At 42.4% G+C, this 21,951-nt stretch overlaps 1 protein-coding gene across 1 annotated transcript in view; it reads right to left on the reverse strand.

Annotated features, from left to right (window-relative positions):
* Positions 1–21,951, reverse strand: part of adgrv1 (adhesion G protein-coupled receptor V1) — a 197,173-nt gene that overhangs the window by 39,681 nt on the left and 135,541 nt on the right. Inside the window, exon 84 of the mRNA XM_014160914.3 lies at positions 2,741–2,857. Within this exon, the coding sequence (XP_014016389.3) occupies positions 2,741–2,857 (117 nt within the window). The remainder of the gene's footprint in view (positions 1–2,740; positions 2,858–21,951) is intronic.

Raw genomic sequence — 21,951 nt, forward strand, 5'->3', positions numbered from 1 at the left:
TATTTCATATTAAGATAAAAACGGCTGCATTGAACCTTTAAGATTGTTTTCTAATCCTGGTCCTATGTTGTGGGCTGGATCAATGTCCTGCTGAAGCTTTTGATGTACAATAACAGCAAATACCCACAAAACATCACACCTCTAGCTACATATTTGTTCAAAGTGAGTTCATTTCTAGCATTTAAATGAAGTTTTGGCCTGCCTGGTGACATCAGGTGGTAAATTAGTTAATCGACCAATAAGAAAAAGAGTTCCAAACCTCTCTGCAAATAAGATTTCGTTTTCAGTTTTCCTCTCCCTACTCCCAGACTGTCCAAGCAAAATTCTTGCTTGAGAAATTGCTTTTGCTAAGAAGCTATTTTTGTTTCTTGTAGACCATTTTAAGTAAGGTACTTAATTGTTACCCAGAAATGATTTGATATTGAGATAAAAATGGCTGCATTCAACCTTTAATGCTGATTTAGTGCAATATGGATGTCTGTGAAAGCCTCCTGGCTGGCGTCCGCGCATACGCCACTTAGCAAAAAGCTGATACCTGACGACTCAAGGAGAGGGAGGGTAGTGGGTGGATACCCCATCCGATCAATATTATGGAGTATAGGGAAGGGAGTAGGGATGTCGATGAAGCCAGGGATGAGCTACTACCGCAGAAAGGGAGAAGTGAAACCTAAGAAGATGCATCAGACATCACATCTTGGTGGTTCTAAAGGGAAAGAGATGCAAAAAAAAAGACATGAGAGAGAGAGAGAGAGACGGAGAGACAGACGCAGAGAGAGAAAGATGCTACTCTGTCAATTTGACTGACGGACTCCAGGTCAGCGAGTTGAAAGGGGAAAAAGGTAAAACGACACCATCGCACACCAACGCAGTGTCTTCCTACGGCTGTGTGAACACTTTCCAGTGTGTATTGCAGTTTACCTTTTCCACCACCAAATCAGCTCAACTAATACCGTGCGTTTCCATCACGCCAGGCTGCCAGCGTTCCGCAAACATTTAGCTGCGAGCCAGTCCAAACTGCAACTGTTTCCTATTGACTTACTAAGAAATCTCAGAGTCCAACTTTATTCATTCAAACATCTCCCAGGTCATCTGGAAAGTATTTCAATCAGGCTTAAGAAGCATAAATATTGCAGTGACACGTACCGCACGGCTACTAATCTATGTCCCTGTCAGACTCCAAAGCTACACTCCATTAGTTAACTTAATGCACTAATCTTTCACTTTTCAGAAAAATGACTTAGGTGCCAAGACAGATTACATCCGGTACATAAACAACTAGAGCTTTCCTCCGCGTCACAAAGAACAGAAGTGGAGCGCTGCAGGTGAAGATAACAGCCTGTTATTGCAAGAACGGGGTGCAGTTCATTTGGGGTAAGACTCCGAGGTATGGTAAATCAGCTTGTGTTGACCATGTGTAATTAACTAGGCCATGCTCACAGCATTCCTGTCCCTGCAAATAGGTCACAGGTCATCTATACACCATCTCTGGGATTAACTTGAGCTTAAATATCAAATATGAACCACTTGAAGCCTCCATATGATCGTTTTTAGAGCTGAGTGTGTGTTTCGAAGCAGTTACGTGAGAATGGAAGAGGGTCAGAAGGAGGTGTGTTTATGTGGGGGTTGGGGGGGGGGGGTTGGGTAAGATAACTTGGAACCCCAGCAGTACCAGCAGAAATACACGTAGCAGCTATCCTGGGATTTTGCCACACATTACATAAAAACGCACGTGTCAGGTAAAGAACAAAGGAAAGAATGATCATCTATTTCTGCCAAGTGAGGGAGTCACAAAAATCCTATTTGACATGGTAGAACTGTAATTGTATTAATGAAATCAAACTATCTATGGAAAGATACAATGCAATTTCCCGTTCAAAGCCTTTCAAGAAGTTCCCTGCAGTTAAATTCAGGAAGAGTTGACAAATAACAAATGGCAGCGCAAAGGATATGAGCATTAGAGGTGCAGTATGTCAATTCTAGCATCCACAATTGGATGACAGAAATGCTGCCATTCAACGCCGACTATCGTAGGAGAGAGAGAGGCAGAGAGAGACAGAGAGAGGGAGGGCACCCTGACTGAATGACCCTCATTGTCCACACAAGCGGAAAGGAGCATACATGGGCCTTTACGTGCCAACGTGTGTGCCAAGGCAGCATAGAACTATCAGAACAGCTTTCAACAGGTTGACGCAGGTGTACAGATGGCCCGGAGAACAGTATGCCAGTCTTTCAGTGCCTGCTCTGTGCCATTGTTCAGGTCTACACTTCTTTAGACAACCCACCCGTCAACTGGTTGCATCTGACCTTAAATGAGGCTGATCATTCAACAGAAATTCTAAAGTGGATTTTGAAAATACATACATGACCTCAGTGGCGAACCTTGACTATCGGACTCAGGCCTTCAGTGGAACAAAAAATAATCTAATATGTAGTATCAAACAAAAAAATCAAGAAAATAACGGAAACATAGCATCACTTAATGCGCTTTTGTATTCATATGACTATGATTGGACTCACAGATGGAGCATATTTGGAAATGTAATGAGACTACTCACCAAACCAATATTGTCCTATGTATGAAATGTTTTAGAATAGGAGTGCTGATTTAGGATCAGTTTTCCCTTTTATATAGATCAGAATGAATACGACTCAATGTACAGGTGGGACCTGATCCTAGATCAGCACTCTGATTCTAAGAAGCTTGATACATACAGGCCAAGGTGTCAGCAGCAGGCCTTACCTGGATGAGCATCCAGCTGAACTGGCTGAGGTGGAAGTAGTGGGAGAAGAGGCCCAGAACAGCACAGCTGTCCTCGGAGAAGACACGGCCACGGAACGCCGACACCAGGAAACAGATCTACAACACAGAGAGAGAGAGACAGAGTGATATAGAGGGAGACAGAGAGAGAGAGAGAGAGAGAGAGAGAGAGAGAGAGACAGAGAGGGGAGTCAGCTGAAAGGCAGACAGAAACACACTAATGCACACAAACAAACACACACCAAAACGAACAATGCATAACGTTTGCCTGTACACTATGCTCTTTACTACACAACAACCAGCCCCCTCAATCTCACACACACTAATACAGTTCATGCAAAATAACACTGGCACAAAAACACTTACAACTTTCCCATTTACACTTTCTCTCTGCGGTCTGAGCTCAGTCAGCTAGTACTAGGAACAGTTTGAAATTCACTGGGGTGGGTGGGGTGGTCATAAATAGGGGAGGGTTGTCTAACTTTTTGGGGCTTTGGGGAGGGTTGTGTGTTTTGCAGGTTTTACTATATCATTTCTTCCATCCTAGCCACATGTCCTCATTTGCTTGCATGCGCCAACCCTATATCAAGGTGTTTTGGTACTTCCCTTATGCACTACGCTTTTCCGTGCACTAACTATACCACAGGTAAATACAGCCTACCAGTCTAACTGTCTACCCTGCCCTCTATTCAACATTCATAGTGACAACACTGGTGGGCGGATCGTATGTCAGGATCCGCAATAAGCTAAGTAAGCAGTCATATCACACATAAAATCATTAAAACCTGCATCAAGGTGCTCCATTGCGCATTAAAAAAAAAAACTGTGAAGCCAGACTCTGCAGCTCAAAAAGCTCCCCTATTGATATTGATTAGGGACAATAGATGTATCCTACCCAGACAAGCCTACAACACCACAATGCAATGAATAATTGCATTCATGTTTTCAAGTGAGCAAAAAAATGATACTCTAGGCTGCAAACTGAAGTGAAAATGTCATTTGAATAACGGCGCAAAAGCCCTGCGATTTGAATATTTCGTGCCATTTGGATCAGTTGTGGATCTACTCTTGTCAGTTTGTAAGGTGTAGAAAGGCACAGTAACAGGCCTTTAAGGCTGTATTTTAAGTTCTGATACTAAGATCTGTTGCGGATCAGATCATTCTCCCAAGTCGTCCTATAATAACGTGGCCACATACGCTCCCAGCAGGTCCAGTTATTCAGGAAAGCTTAATGCGCACTCTGCTTCCTCTTCTAGTGGCTATACCTCGCCCACTTATACCTAATGCTTCAACATAGCCTAAATATAGCCTATACTGCAAACCATGATGTTGAAGTGCCCGAGAGTAAGCTCGTCCGTGGTGGTCGGCGAACCCTCAAACTTCTGGCCCGTAGCCCTGCGTGGCATCGACTGTGCCAAAAAAGCATGCTACAGTGGCAAAGTCGATATCCACGTTTACAAACACAGAGTTGCTACAATTATTTGTTTTTGTGGTCGTAAACATTATTTTGAGTTCCTTCCATGAGGGGGGAGGGTGTGCAATATTTTTTTTACAATACAAGGGGAGGGGAAAGGGGGTGCATTTTTGTTTATGACACCCCAGGTTGGACCAGTCCTATCCCTCCCCCCTCCTGCAGACCTGTTACATCACAATGCGCAAAGGCAGGCAGGACCAAAATAAATAACAACAACAAGTGACAAATACTTCCTGGGTACCCGTCCAGGAACCAGTGTGTGTGTCCTACCGAAGGGCACTGCAGTCCACACTGTGTGTGTGTTTGTGAATGTGTGTGTGCATGCGACCGAGCGTGTATATACACAGACTGTACAAAACATTAAGGACACTTTCTTAATATTGAGTTGCACCCGCCCATTTTGCCCTCAGAACTGCCTCAAATCGTTGGGGCATGGGCTCTACAAGGTGTCGAAAGCATTCCACAGGGATGCTGGCCTATGTTGACTCCAATGCTTCCCACAGTTGTGTCAAGTTGGCTGGATGTCCTTTGGGTGGTGGACCATTCTTGATACACACGGGAAACTGTTGAGCGTGATAAACCCAGCACCGTTGCAGTTCTTGACACAAACCAGTGCACCTGGCACCTACTACCTTAACCCGTTCAAAGGCACTTAAATCTTGTGTCTTGCCCATACACCCTCTGCATGGCACACATAACATGTCTGAATTTTCACAAGGCTTAAACATCCTTCTTTAGCCTGTCTCCTCCCCTTCATCTACGCTGTTTGAAGAGGATTTAACAAGTGACATCAATAAGGGATCATAGCTTTCACCTGGTCAGTCTATATCATGGAAAGAGTAAGTGTCCTTAATGTTTTGTATACTCAGTGTATATCTGTAGGTGTGTGTGTGTGTGTGTGTGTGTGTGTGTGTGTGTGTGTGTGTGTGTGTGTGTGTGTGTGTGTGTGTGTGTGTGTGTGTGTGTACATGGGAGGGACCTAATTTAATTAGCGATTGGGGGGAATTCAGAAAAGCCATGACGACAGCTGAAAATACTGCAGCTCTCTAACGGCAGAGCTTAATTAACCCATGGGACAGAGCCTTGTGCCACTGCCAACCACAGCACCATCTCTGCTTATGTAACTGTGGCTGCCACCTGGCCCGGTGCCAGTGCTGAAGGCCAGGGAAGGAGGGAGCGAGGGAGGGTGAGGAGGGAGAGAGAAGGAGGACATTGAGTCTCCTAACTCTGCCTTTATACAGATGAAGCCAAGAAAGGGAATGTGCAAGCGACAGAGAGAGAAGAAGAAGGAAAAAGAGCAGGGAGAGACAGCGGCTGCACACCTGCCAGACTGCCAGGAGTGATGGATAGGAAAGCTACAGTACATCCAGATGGCAGGCTGCACCAAGCACACCTGCAGAATGATGCTTCTTCATCTGTCTTACAACTCTCTAGGTGCCCCCATCATCCTCATCATCACAACATCATTCTGCAGCTAACTCATCAATCTACCCGATGCTGATGTAAACACACAGTATTGTATGACATTTGAATGGAACAGCAGATCAAGATGTCATACCCTCTAAGTTTGTGTATAAGTTGTTGGGAAAGTAGTTAAAGTAACCGATTTGTGTCAAACGTCATTGTCTGATGCTAAGAATGTGCTCACTCTGCTTAAACCCCTCCTGTACTCCCTGTTCAACCATGACTGCGTGGCCAAGCACGACTCCAACATGATCATTAAGTTTGCTGATGACAGATTTTGTTGTGAGGATACAGAATCAATAGACCATTTATTTTGGTATTGCCCCCAGGTAGCCTGTTTCTGGTCTCAGGTTCAGGAACGGCTGAAAATGCAGAACATTGATCTAAAATTGACCCTATAAATAGTACTGTTGGGAGATCTGGAGAGACCGGGTCAGTCAATTAATAATATACTAATACTCGTAGTAAAAGTATTTATCTTCAACTCGCAATCTGTGGATTTTATTCAATTAGATAGATTGAAATTGTATGTTAAACATCACAGCATAGTTGAAAGATATATGGTGCATAGAAATCTGAAGAGGGTGGCCAGGAGAGATAGGTGGGAGGGGCTGAGGGTAGCTGAGGGTTGGGATGTGGAATTGGAGACAAGTGGGAGTGGAGTTGCTGGGCGGGGGATAGAATGACGGTCAAAGATAAAAGTATAAAAAAATAAAGTCAAAATAAAACATAATAAAAAGTACGTTTGAATGACACTGAGGGGCAATGTTTTTACAGCTAATGCCGATTTGCCTGAGGCTGATGCCGTGCAGGTGTTTGTACACATGCATATACACACACTCTCATTCAAATGAACACATGTTTACATACACGGACACTGTCACGTCCTGACCCTTGTAAGATGTCATTTTCTATAGTAGAGTAGGTCAGGGCGTGACAGGGGGTGTTTTTGGGTGGTTTTCTTGTTATCTGTTTCTATGTGGTTTTTCTAGGTTTCTATTTCTATGTTGGGGTTGTTGGGATGATCTCCAATTAGAGTCAGCTGGTTCTCGTTGTCTCTAATTGGAGATCATATTTATGTAGGGTGTTTTTCCACTTGTGTTTGTGGGTTGTTAATTTTTGAGTAGTGTGTATTTCTCTCTGCGTCACGGTTTTGTTGTTTTAAGTATTTGGTTTATTGCAACGTTTCACGGTAATAATAAATATGTGGAATTTCAACCATTCTGCGCTTTGGTCCGATCCTTTAAACAGCCGTGACAGACACACAGGTAAATAGTGCCATACATGCAGTCAAACATATTCAGTTGGCCTTGCTATTATGCTTTTTGTAGTCCTTGATGTCTTTGTTTTTTGCATTGTTTTCTGTTTTCCTTTGTGTTTCTTATCTTTTGTTAATTTTCTCTTTTGTCCATCCAGGACCTCGATACCAGGAGGTGTCAGAGGAAGGCCCTAAGAATTGCCAAAGACTTCAACCAGCCTAGCCATAGACTGTTCTCTCTGCTACCGCACGACAAGCGGTAGCAAGACTTCTTAACAGCTTCTACCCCCAAGTCATAAGACTGCTAATCAAATCGCTAGCCAAACTATTTGCCTTGACCCTCCCCCCGTCTTTACGCTGCTGCTTCTCGCTGTTCATTATCTAGGCATAGTCACTTAAACCCTACATGTACTGTACATATTACCTTGACTAACCTGTACCCCCGCACATTGACTCGGTACTGGTACCCCCTGCATATAGCCTCGTTATTGTTATTTTATTTTTACTCTTTTATATTTTTACTTCAGTTCATTTAGTAAATACATTCTTAACTCTTAGTTTTCTTAACTGCATTGTTGGTTAGGGGCTTGTAAGTAAGCACTTCAAGGTAAGGTCTGTTGTACTTGGCGCATGTAACAAATAAAATTTGATTTCAATGACAGTACATGCAACAGTGGGAAGTTAGTTTAATGAATCTAGTTGATGTGGTTACTAAAACAGCTGTAGCGTTTGATCGGTAGAAGATAATCCTGTTCTGATGTCAGATTTGAATAGCAGAGACCAGGATGCCACACTGTCTAAGTTTTTTACTAAAGTCCTGGGAAAGTGGTCAAAGTAGCTGATTTGGGTCAAGAGTTACATTGTTTACAGTGAATAGAATGTTTGAAGACACAGCTTCAGAATGGAAGTTAACAACGGGAGGTTTAGAATGTTGAAATCCCATTAAAGTGGATAAAGTTTAATAAAGGTTTTATAGTATAAATGGTATCAAAACGCTGTATGCAAGCACATGTAAGCATTTCACTGTAAGGTCTAAACCTGTTGTATTCGGCGCATGTGACAAATAAAACTTGATTTGTTTTGATAAAAAAATTTGAATGGAGTTTCTAGCTTAAATGGTGTAAGAGCAGTAGCGTGCTAAATAATAACTAATAAAAAGTATATATTTTTTTCACAATATGTCACGATTGTCGACTGAAGGAGCGGACCAAAGCACAGCGTGTGTTTCGTTCCACATCTTTATTTAACTGTGAAACTACGCAAGACATACAAACAAACAAAAACAACAAACCGTGACGAAGAGGTGCAACATACACTAACTCAAAATAATCTCCCACAAACCCAGGTGGGAAAAACATCTACTTAAATATGATCCCCAATTAGAGAAAACGATGACCAGCTGCCTCTAATTGGAGATCATCCCCCCCAATATCATAGAAAAACAGAAACTAGAACATAACAACATAGAAAATTAAACTAGACAAAACCCAGTCACGCCCTGACCTACTCTACCATAGAAAATAAAAGCTTCTATGGTCAGGACGTGACACAATATTTAAAGTGTGGCTGCTGTCGCAAGCCACATTAATAAGCTGCAGCTTTGAATTACACAACGTTTGTGAGAGCCAGGGAGTTAGATTCTTGACAAATGTATTGGGACAGGACATATTATATCTGCATATTGAGTCATATTAAGTCTCGTTAAAATGAATACGTTTTCACAGCAGACGCAGGAACTAGTCAGGTTGAGACTCTCTAACGTCAGGGTTACAAGAATATATATCAACCAAACAGGTCACGTTTTTAAGATCCTTGACAGTAATAAGTGTTTTGTTCCTTAGGCGTACAGTAAGTAATGACGAGTCTTATAACTGCGGCTTTCGTAACCCTCAAATCACCAGAGGACCATTTGCTAACATAGGGAACCTAAAATGATAGATCAACATTGGTGTCAAAAACCCTACAAGGATCCTATGAAAGGTAGCTGGGGTCACTAGCCCAGAGCCATCGCCTATCCATGATGACTATCAGTAAACATCAAAGACCAACAGCTCTCCATATAAGCACATAAGCTGAGAGAGAGAGAGAGAGAGAGCAAACAAGCTCTCCCTTCCAACCAAACAAGTTATGCATTAGGTTGCGCTGCCCTATCACGCCACAGCTACGCTCAATTTACTCCACAATGCGGTCACCCAGGCAACCTAGGGCAACAAATATTGCATAAAGCAGTCTCATTTCACCTCGCCCCAGAGGTAACACTTCCACTAAGGTGGTTGATTCCTTCCCTCTCTCCCTCTCCCTTTCAGAAACTCTGAGCCAGCCAGAATGAATCGCTACAGGTTTTGTCACCTCTCCTACAGGCCTGGATCCTATGTTGAGTTAGGGGCTTTATTTAAATAAACAATGAGGTAACTCAATTTTCCGTTAGTTTTGCAGCTGTGTATGGTGTGAGAAGGGGAGGGACGATTCAGGAAGGAAACCGGGGCAAGAGCTGCCTGGAATGGAGCCTTTGAACCAGGTGGCTACTAGGAAGTGTGATTCCGGGCAGCAGTTATTTGCCCCTAATAAAACCTTGGCTTGGCCAAGGGCACAGCATGCCACAGTCATCACAAGCATCACACACACACACACACACACACACACACACACACACACACACACACACACACACACACACACACACACACACACACACACACACACACACACACACACACACACACACACACACACACACACACACACACACACACACAGTTATCTTTGTTTTCCTCTTCTTCTCATGCCTTGACAGAGTTTATTGCATAGCAGTGAGAGGGTCAGGTCTGCTCAATAAGACCAGCCCCAGACAGAGCCAATTCATTGATCATAGCAAGAGCTCAAACCATTGATCATGGTTAGAGCTCTATGGTCTGGGCTCAGTGGAGCACACAGGACAGGATCACTGAGTGGATCCCCTACAGATTTCATTTGGGTATCGTAGCTATCTAGAAAATCCATCCTAAAATAAGCAGTCAAACAACTGTTGCACAGCAGCCAAGGACTCAGGGTTCTGAAAGCCCACCACTCATTTTTTTTGTCCCCTCTATAGACACTTTTCTGAACCCCAGTCATTTCCATTGAAGACATGCTTCGGCTTGGTCTTCTTTTTTAATTATTGTGTGAGTAATGTATTGTGATTGCAAATATTGCACACAATATTGCCCGTTCATACAAGAGCAATCAAATCCCATCTGGTCTAATTTATATATCAAATAAAACAAATTAAATCTTTTTTTTTTACCAAATCCATTTGCTTTCCAAAAGACATAGCAAGTCTTCTCTATCTTGTCTCCGAACTAGCTCTAAGTCGGGGTAGTGCGACAAACTGACTAACTATTTATGAGTGTGGTAGATTAACGCTATGTGTTCTGGAGACAGTGACAGCCCATCACTGGCCCACCATAAAGTAGCCTGTAATCAGACACATAGGCCTATTGCTACTAGCTCCATGACTCAAAGTGGTACTGGGCACTCAGGTCCACTGAACACTGAAGACTGCCAGGGTGTTTATCACCGCCAGTAGTGTAAAAAGTACCCAACTGCCATACTTGAGTAAAATGTTTCTGTCCTGCTAAGCATTCAAAATGTACTTTTGGGTGTCAGGGAAAATGTATCGAGTAAAAAGTACATTATTTTCTTTAGAAATGTAGTGAAGCAAAAGTAAAAGTTGTCAAAAATATAAATAGTAAAGTAAAATATCCCAGATACCCTGGACCCCCTCCAATTTGCAAACCACCCCAACAGATCCACAGACGATGCAATCTCAATTACACTGCCCTCCCAACTAGACAAGAGGAATACCTGTGTGAGAATGCGGTTAATTGACTACAGCTCAACACCAAAGTGCTCTCCAAGCTTGTCATCAGACCCCGAGACTAAACACCTCCCTCTGCAGCTAGATCCTGGACTTCCTGACAGGCCAACCTCAGGTGGTGAGGGTAGGCAACACCTCCGCCACGCTGACCCTCAACACGGGGGATCCCAGGGGTGCATGCTTAGCTCCGTCCTGTACTCCCTATTTACCAATGACTGCGCGGCCACGCACAGCTTCAAGTCCATCATCAAGTTTGCTGACGACAAGACGGTGGTAGGCCTGATCACAGATGGCGATGAGACAGCCTAAAGGGAGAGGTCAGAGACCTGGCAGTGTGGTGCCAGGACAACAATCTCTCCCTCAACGTCAGCAAGAACAAGGAGCTAATTGTGGACTACAGGAAACGGGTGTGTGCACACACCCATCTACATCGACAGGGTCGCAGTGGACAGGGTCAAGAGCTTCACGTTCCTCAGTGTCCACATCACTGAGGGCTTAACATGGTCCTCTCACACCAGCACAATTGTGAAGAAGGAGTAAGGGATTTGGTATGTCCTCTAGATCCTCCAAAACCTTTACAGGTGCACAAACGAAAGCATCCTGACAGGTTGCATCACCGCGTGGTATGGCAACTGCAACGCCCTTGATCGCAATGCCCTACAGAGGGTGATGCGGACAGCCCCATAAATCACCTGGGGCGAGCTCCCAGCCATTCAGGACATTTATGCTAAGCGGTGTCTGAGAAAGGCCCGAAAGATTATCAAAGACTAGTCAACCCAGCCATAGACTGTCCTCTCTCTGGTTCCGTCCAGCAGGCGGTTCCAGAGCATTGGGTCTCGGATCAACAGGCTCCGAGACAGCTATTTTCCACCATGCTGTTCTGCTATTATTGACTCTTAGTACCATTAGTAATTATCCTGCTACCAGTCACTTTTTTACCTACCTCAATTACTCCATTACCCCTGCACATTGTAATATTGGTACTGGCACTGTCCTGTATATAGTTTGCATTCTTTCTTTTTTTCTTTTTTTCTTCTTCTAGCCATGTAAAGGTTACCTTCATTGACAAAGGCATCTTCTACACCAATGTTAACATGCTATTTACAAAGCATTTGTGGATGGAGCAGCAACTTACAAATAACACTTTTGAGAACTGTGGCCCACTGGCATTTCCTACTTTAGTTGTTCACATTACGGCAATAAATTAACATTTCAATAAAATGTGTAATGTGTAATATGTAATGTGTAAAATGAACATCAAAACATTTGAATAAGCTAAATATGAGGAAGAATATCATATTATAAATCAAAACTTCAGCTGCAGAAAAGGATGCTTGGTAATATGCACATTTTTGTGCACATGCGTTTCTTAAATATATACTTTAAATATATTTTGTGGTCATTTAAGTTAAATATACTTCTTTACTTAAGTATATTTTCTTAAGATATTAAAAAGTATACTCTCAGGAAGCATGTTCCTCAGGTGTGCATGTTTCCTTATGTGGAATAAACAATAGTTATCATTGTCAACTTTCCTTGCACTTTTTACATTTTACATTTTAGTCATTTAGCAGACGCTCTTATCCAGAGCGACTTACAGTAGTGAATGCATACATTTCATTTTTTTCATTTCATACATTTTTTTCGTACTTGGCCCCCTGTGGGAATCGAACCCACAACCCTGGCGTTGCAAACACCATGCTCTACCAACTGAGCTACGGGAACAGGAATTCAGAAATTACTTCAAAACTCATTATTGTCACTGAAACTACAGTGCCTTGCAAAACTATTCATACCACTTGGATTTCTTAACATTTTATTGTTACAAAGTGGGATTAAAATGGATTTAATTGTATCTACAGAAAATACTCCAATGTCAAAGTGGAAGATTTCTATATTTTTTGGGGACAAGATAGATAACAATTATATAACTAAAATATAGTCATTGCATAAGTATTCAACCCCCTGAGTCAATACATGTTAGAAACACCTTTGGCAACGATCATAGCTGTGAGTCTTCTTGGGTAAGTCTCTAAGAGCTTTACACACCTGGATTTTGCAATATTAGCCCTTTATTATTTTAAAAATTCTTCAGTCTCTAACAAGATGCTGGTGCTCATGGCTACACAGCTATTTTCAAATCTTGCCATAGATTTTCAAGCAGATTTCAGTCAAAACCGTAACTTGGCAACTGTGGAACATTGTGTTGTAGGTTATTGTCCTGCTGAAAGGTGAATTCGTCTCCCAGTGTCTGTTGCAAAGCAGACTGCAACAGACTGAAGCAGGTTTTCCTCTAGAATTTTGCCTGTCCGTAGCTCCATTCCGTTTGTTTTTATCTGGAAAAACTCCCCAGTATTTGTCTATGTCAAACATACCCATACCAGGATGCAGCCACCACCATGCCTGAAAATAAGGTGGCATTTACGCAGTGATGTGTTGTGTTGGATTTGACCCAAACATAAGGCTTTGAATTTAGGCCAACACTTTTTTTTGCACTATTACTTTACTATTTGCACTATTACTTGATATATGTTCTGTATATTTGTATTATTATTTTCATTCTGTCATTTAAATCATTTATGGGGAGTCCCTACAAAGTTGTTTATCCATTCTCAGTTTTCTCCCATCACAGCCATTGAACATTGTAACTGTTTTACAATCACCAATGGCCTGGTAACATCCCTGACCGGTTTCATTCCTGTCCTGCAGCTCAGTTCAGAGAGAGGACTGTAACTTTGATGTGTCTGGGTGTTAATGCATAATCCACAGCATAATTATTTACTTGACCATGCTTTGTTTTGTAAATGGCGCCGGAGAACAAGGCAGACGTTTTACGGGTCCCCAACCGATTGTTTTTTTGCAACTATTTTTCTACTTATTTTGTACATAATGTTGCCGCTACCATCTCTTATGACCGAAAATAACTTCTGGACATAAAGACTGTGATTACTCACTACAGACTGGCAGAATCCTTTTTCTCCTTTAACGAGTCTGACGGGCCCGATGCGAACAATATACTGCTTTCTCGGGAAAAGGCCCAGATCCCCGTGATTTGCGTGAAGCGGAGAAAAGTGGGCCAGAGGGAGGGCTGCCTTCTGAGAATTCGTAGGCGATCAAATAAACCCCCACTTCCTTCCATTCTGCTAGCAAACGTGCAATCTTTGGAGAATAAAATCAATGACCGACGCGCAAGATTAAACTACCAACGGTACATTCAAAACTGCAATATCTTATGCTTTACGGAGTCGTGGCTGAACGACCACACTATCAACATGGTTATATGCTGTACCGGCAGGATAGAACAGCGGCATCTGGTAAGACAAGGGGCAGCGGACTGTATTTTTGTAAATAACAGCTGGTGCACGATATCTAAGGAAGTCTCGAGTTATTGCTCGCCTGAGGTAGAGTATCTCATGATAAGCTGTAGACCATACTATCTACCTAGAGAGTTTTCATCTGTATTTTTCGTAGCTGTTTACATACCACCACAGTCAGAGGCTGGCACTAAGACAGCATTGAATGAGCTGTATTCTGCCATAAGCAAACAAGAAAATGCTCACCCAGAGGCGGCGCTCCTAGTAGCCAGGGACTTTAATGCAGGGAAACTTAAATCTGTTTTACCAAATTTCTATCAGCATTTTAAATGTGCAACCAGAGGAAAAGAAACTCTGGATCACCTTTACTCAACACACAGAGATGCATACAAAGCTCTCCCTCGCCCTCCATTTTGCAAATCTGACCATAATTCTATCCTCCTGATTCCTGCTTACAAGCAAAAATTAAAGCAGGAAGCACCAGTGACAAGATCAATAAACAAGTGGTCAGATGAAGCAGATTACAAAGGGAAGCACAGCAGAGAGTTGCCCAGTGACACGAGCCTACGAGATGAGCTAAATGACTTGCATACTCGCTTCGAGGCAAGAAACACTGAAACATGCATGAGAGCACCAGCTGTTCCGGACGACTGTGTGATCACGCTCTCCACAGCCGATGCGAGAAAGACCTTTAAACAGGTCAACATTCACAAGGCCGCAGGGCCAGACGGATTACCAGGATGTGTCCTGCGAGCTTGCGCTGACCAACTGGCAAGTGACTTCACTAACATTTTCAACCTCTCCCTGTCCGAGTCTGTAATACCAACATGTTTTAAGCAGACCACCATAGTGCCTGTGCCCAAGAACACTAAGGTAACTTGCCTAGATGAGTACCGACCGGTAGCACTCATGTCTGTAGCCATGAAGTGCTTTGAAACGCTGGTCATGGCTCACATCAACACCACTATCCCAGAAACCCTAGACCCACTCCAATTTGCATACCGCCCCAACAGATCCACAGATGATGCAATCTCTATTGCACTAATCACTGCCCTTTCCCACCTGGATTAACCTGTTGTGGTATAGGGGGCAGTATTTTCACGGCCGGATAAAAAAACGTACCCGATTTAATCTGGTTACTACTCCTGCCCAGAAACTAGAATATGCATATAATTAGTAGATTTGGATAGGTTACACTCTAAAGTTTCTAAAACTGTTTGAATGGTGTCTGTGAGTATAACAGAACTCATATGGCAGGCCAAAACCTGAGAAGATTCCATACAGGAAGTGCCCTGTCTGACAATTTGTTGTCCTTCTGTTGCATCTCTATGGACATTACAGCATCTGTGCTGTAACGTGACACGTTCTAAGGCTTCCATTGGCTCTCTAAAGCCGCCAGAAAGTGGAATGGGGTGTCTGCTGTCTCTGGGAAAAGTACAGCAGCAGAGTTTGTAAGTGGTCAGCCTGGGGACAGTGAGACTGGAGATGCGCGTCCACGAGACTTCTCAATTTTTTCTTTCAGTCTTTGAATGAATACAACGTTGCCCGGTTGGAATATTATCGCTATTTTACGAGAAAAGTAGCATAAAAATTTATTTTAAACAGCGTTTGACATGCTTCGAAGTACGGTAATGGAATATTTTGAAATTTATTGTCACGAAATGGGCTCGCACGTTACCCTTCGGATAGTGACCTGAACGCACGAGGTATTTGGATATAACTATGGATTATTTGGAACCAAAACAACATTTGTTGTTGAAGTAGAAGTCCTGGGAGTGCATTCTGATGAAGAACAGCAAAGGTAATCCAATTATTTTAATAGTAATTCTGAGTTTAGGTGACCCCGAAGTTGGCAGATGTCAAAATAGCTAGCCGTGATGGCCGAGCTATGTACTCAGAATATTGCAAAATGTGCTTTCGCCGAATAACTATTTTAAAATCGGACATAGCGATTGCATAAAGGAGTTCTGTATCTATAATTCTTAAAATAATTGTTATGTATTTTGTCAACGTTTATCATGAGTAATTTAGTAAATTCACCGGAAGTTTTCGGTGGGTATGCTAGTTCTGAACATCACATGCTAATGTAAAAAGCTTTTTTTTATATAAATATGAACTTGATTGAACAAAACATGCATGTATTGTATAACATAATGTCCTAGGAGTGTCATCTGATGAAGATCATCAAAGGTTAGTGCTGCGTTTAGCTGTGGTTTGGGTTTATGTGACATATATGCTTGCTTGGAAAATGGCTGTGTGATTATTTGTGTCTATGTACTCTCCTAACATAATCTAATGTTTTGCTTTCGCTGTAAAGCCTTTTGGAAATCGGACAACGTGGTTCAATTCAGGAGAAGTGTATCTATAAAATGGTGTAAATGTCACGTCCTGACCAGCAGAGGGAGTAGTTGTTTAGTATTTTGGTCAGGATGTGGCAGAGGGATGTTTGTTTTGTATGGTGGGGGTTTTGTATGTGTTAGAGGGGTGTTTGATTTATGTGTTCCTGGGTTTTGGGTGTATGTTCTAGGTTGTATTTCTGCTTGTTGTCTAGTTTAGGTTTTCTATGTTTAGGTTTGGGTGCTGGACTCTCAATTGGAGGCAGGTGTTTCTCGTTGCCTCTGATTGAGAGTCCTATATATGGGTAATTGTTTGGTTTAGTGTTTGTGGGTGATTGTCTCTTGTTTTGCCTGGGTGAGCCTTACGAGACTGTTTTGTTGTTCGTGAGTTCGTTGTTTTGGTGTTCACCTTTATTGAAAATAAAATACAAGATGAGCATCCACATTCCTGCTGCGTTTTGGTCCTTCATTCCAGACGACAACCGTGACAGTAAAATAGTCCTATGTTTGAGAACTTTGAATTATGACATTTTGTGGTTTTAAATTTGGCGCTCTGATTTTTCACTGGCTGTTGAATTTTGTGGGACGATTTCGTCCCACCTCCCCTAGAGAGGTTAAAGGAACACCTTTCAAAGATTGCTATTCATGGAATACAGGTCAGTGTTCAACACCATAGTGCCCTCAAAGCTCATCAATAAGTTAAACACCATGGGACTAAACACCTCCCTCTGCAACTGGATCCTGGACTTCCTGACAGGCCGCCCCCAGGTGGTAAGGGTAGGTAACAACACATTCGCCATGCTGATCCTCAACACAGGGGCCCCTCAGGGGTGCGTGCTCAGTCCCTTCCTGTACTCCCTGTTCACTGCAAGGTCAGGCACGACTCCAACACCATAATTAAGTTTGCCAATGACACAACAGTGGTAGGCCTGATCACCGACAATGACGAGACAGCCTATAGGGAGGAGGTCAGAGACCTGGTCGTGTGGTGCCAGGACAACAACCTCTCCCCCAACGTGATCAAGACAAAGGAGAAGATTGTAGACTACAGGAAAAAGAGGACCGAGCATGCCCCCAAACTCATCAACGGGGCTGATGTGGAGCAGGTTGAGAGCTTCAAGTTCCTTGGTTTCCACATCACCAACAAACTAAGATGGTCCAAGCACACCAAGACAGTCTTGAAGAGGATACGACAAAACCTATTCTCCCTCAGGAGACTGAAAAGATTTGGCATGGGTCCTCAGATCCTTAAAAGGTTCTACAGCTGCACCATCGAGAGCATCCTGACTGGTTGCATCACTGCCTAGTATGGCAACTACTCGGCCTCCGACCGCAAGGCACTACAGAGGGTAGTGTGAACGGCCCAGTACATCACTGGGGTCAAGCTTCCTGCCATCCAGGACCTCTATACCAGGTGGTGTCAGAGGAAGGCCCTAGTCATAGACTGTTCTCCCTGCTACCCCATGGCAAGCAGTACCGGAGCACCAAGTCTAGGTCCAAGAGGTTTTAAACAGCCTCTACCCCCAAGCCATAAGACTCCTGAACACCTAATCAAATGGCTACCCAGACTATTTGCATTGCCCCCCCCCCCCCCCCTACACTGCTGCTACTTTCTGTTGTTATCATCTAAGCATTGTCACTTTAATAACTCTACCTACATGTGCATATTACCTCAACTAACCGGTGTCCCCGCACATTGATTCTGTACCGGTATCCCCCTGTATATAGTCTCGTTATTGTTATTTTACTGCTGCTCTTTAATCACTTGTTACTTGTATTTCTTACTCTTGTCCGTATTTTGGAAAACTGCATTGTTCGTTAGGGGCTCGTAATTAAGCATTTCACTGTAAGGTCTACACTTGTTGTATTCGGTGTGTGTGACTAATACAATTTGATTTGATTTAAAGAGATTTTCAATGTCTGATTTGACATTGTTACTGATCTACCAATCGCTGCCATTTTATGAGGCTTTTGATATGCTCCCTGGTCTTTGTAGTTGAATTTGTGCTTGAAATGCAATACTTGACTGAGGGACCTTATGTCACGCCTGCTCCCGCTATTCCCCCCTGGCACTCGAGGGCGCCAGCCTGCCCTGCATTACGCACTCCTGCCACCATCATTTACGCACACCTGCCTTCCCTCATCACTCTAATCAGCGATATTGGACTCACCTGGACTTACTCAATCACGTTTATTACCTCCCTTATATTTGTCAGTTCCCAAGCTCTGTTCCCCGCTGCTGCATTGATTGTTATTTGTCTGTGTTACCCGTGTGCTGACACTGTTCCTGTCTCGTTCCATGTCTGTTCCATATTAAATGTTTGACTCCCCGTACCTGCTTCACCTCTCCAGCGTCATCAATGTGACACCTTACAGATGACACTACCGTTCAAAAGTTTGGGGTCACTTAGAAATGTCCTTGTTTTTGAAAGAAAAGGTCATTTTTCTCCATTAAAATAACATAAAATAGATCAGAAAAACAGTTTAGACATTGTTAATGTTGTAAATGACTATTGTAGCTGGAAACAGCAGATTCGTTTATGGAATATCTACGTAGGCGTACAGAGGACCATTATCAGCAACCATCAATCCTGTGTTCCAATGGCACGTTGTGTTAGCTAATACAAGTTTAACATTTTAAAAACCCTTTTGCAATTATGTTAGCACAGCTGAAAACTGTTGTCTGATCAAAGAAGCAATAAAACTGACCTTTAGACTAGTTGAGTATCTGGAGCATCAGCATTTGTGGGTTCGATTACAGGCTCAGAATGGCCAGAAACAAAGACTTTCTTCTGAAACTCGTCAGTCTATTCTTGTTCTGACAAATGAAGGCTATTCCAAACTGAAGATCTCGTACAACGCTGTGTATTACTCCCTTCACAGAACAGTGCAAACTGGCTCTAACCAGAATAGAAAGAGGAGTGGGAGGCCCCAGTGCACAACTGAGCAAGAAGACAAGTACATTAGAGTGTCTAGTTTGAGAAACAGACGCCTTAAAAGTCCTCAACTGGCAGCTTCATTAAATAGTACCCGCAAAACACCAGTCTCAACGTCAACAGTGAAGAGGCGACTCCGGGATGCTGGCCTTCTAGGCATAGTTCCTCTTTCCAGTGTCTGTGTTCTTTTGCCCATCTTAATATTTTCTTTTTATTGGCCAGTCTGAGATACAGTATGGATTTTTCTTTGCAACTCTGCCTAGAAGGCCAGCATTCCGGAGTCGCCTCTTCACTGTTGACATTGAGACTGTGTTTTGCGGGTAAAATAAAAAAAAAATGTGTTTACATCCCTGTTAGTGAGCATTTCTCCTTTGCCAAGATAATCCATCCACCTGACAGGTGTGGCATATCAAGAAGCTGATTAAACATGATAATTACACAGGAGCACCTTGTGCTGCGGACAATAAAAGGCCACTCTAAAATGTGCAGTTTTATCACACAACACAATGCCACAGATGTCTCAAGTTTTCAGGGCGTGTGTAATTGGCATGCTGACTGTCCACCAGAGCTGTTGCCAGGGAATTTAATGTTTATTTCTCTACCATAAGCCGCCTCCCACAACGTTTTAGAGAATTTGGCAGTACGTTCAACCGGCCTAACAACCACAGATGACATGTATGGCGTCATGTGGGAGAGTAGTTTGCTGATATCAACTTTGTGAACAGTTCCCCATGTTGGCTGTGGGGTTATGGTATGGGCAGGCATAAACTACAGACAATGAACACAACTGCATTTTATCAATGGCAATTTGAACGCAGAGAGATACCGTGATGAGATCCTGAGGTCCATTGTCATGCCATTCATCCGCTGCCATCACCTCATGTTTCAGCATGATAATGCACGACCCCATGTTGCAAGGATCTGTACACAATTCCTGGAAGCTGAAAATATCCCAGTTATTCTATGGCCTGCAAACTCACCAGACATGTCACACATTGAGCATGTTTAGGATGCTCTAGATCGACGTGTACGACAGCGTGTTCCAGTTCTCGCTAATGTCCAGCGACAATGAATTTAAAGTACACTGTTAATAAGTGTATTGAAGTGTGATGATAGCATATTTATAGTAAACCAAAAGACTGAATAAACAATGTATGTGTAATGATATTATATTCATAGTATACATCAGATATAGTGGAAAAATACATCTCGTATTTTAAGTATATTATTAGATTTTTGGGTATATTTAAGTAAACTTTAGCATACTTGTAATGTATTAAAATATACTTTTTTCACTTGGGTATCTTGAACATATGACAAATAAACTTTGAAACTTGAAGCTTGAGCTAGGGGCCGGCAAGCTTCCTAAATGCATGGCCCTCTATCAGTAAACCCTGGGCCATACCTCAGTTGTGTATAAATAGCCTCTAAAATATATGCAAACAGAAAATAAATGTCACATTTTTGTTGGAGTTTCTTGGAATGGTGTGAGTGGAATTATATGATACAATATCAGTCCTTTCATCTACTGATTTCAACCAGTATGGCTGTGGATTGACTGCATTGTTTAAATGGAATGTTGGCACATTCACAATTAATTTCAAATTTTAAAACTGGCAGGCTAGCTAACTAACAAACAACAGTGCATTACTCATCTCATATGTATATACTGTATTTTATACCATCTATTGCATCTTGCCAATGCCGCTAAGTCATTGCTCATCCATATATTTATATATATATAGTCATATTCCATTCCTTTACTTAGATTTGTGTGTATTATGTAGTTGCTATGGGATTGTTAGATTACTTGTTAGATGTTGCTGCGCTGCACTGTCTGAACTAGAGCTGGAAGCATTTCGCTACACTCACAATAACATCTGCTAACCATGTGTATGTGTATGTATAAAATGCCATATGATTTGAGCTAAATTCTTCAAATTCAATATTTTACACAATATCTTATCACAGCATTAGCAAACCATGGTCGAACAACTCCCTGACCAAAACTGCTGACCTTTATCCCATCATAAGAAGGTTCATGTCCATTCTAGTATTCTAATTCCTAATTCTATGAGAACGACCTCCAACCCTGAGCTGCGGGGGTGTGTGGTACACCAGTGCCCCCACTGCCTGCAGTAAACTGCCATGGGGATAGGTTAGGTACAGCACCAGTCAAAGGTTTGGACAATCCTACTCATTCCAGGGATTTTCTTTATTTGTACTATTTTCTACATTGTGGAATAATAGTGAAGACATCAGAACTATGAAATAACACATATGGAATCATGTAGTAACCAAAAAAAGTGTTAAAGAACTCAAAATATATTTTATATTTGAGATTCTTTAAAGTAGAATATATTTTGATTTGTTTAACACTTTTTTGGTTACTATCTGATTCCATATGTGTTTGTTCATAGTTTTGATGTCTTCACTATGTAGAAAATAGTAAATATAAAGAAAAACCCTTGAATGAGTAGGTGTGTCCAAACTTTTGACAGGTACTGTAGTTGTCAGGTGCATATGTTGTTGGTTTGTCGCCAGATCCCAGCCTC

This window comes from Salmo salar, chromosome 20 (genome assembly GCF_965601325.2).
Source record: "Salmo salar chromosome 20, fSalSal1, whole genome shotgun sequence".
In the NCBI taxonomy this organism is placed as follows: domain Eukaryota; kingdom Metazoa; phylum Chordata; class Actinopteri; order Salmoniformes; family Salmonidae; genus Salmo; species Salmo salar.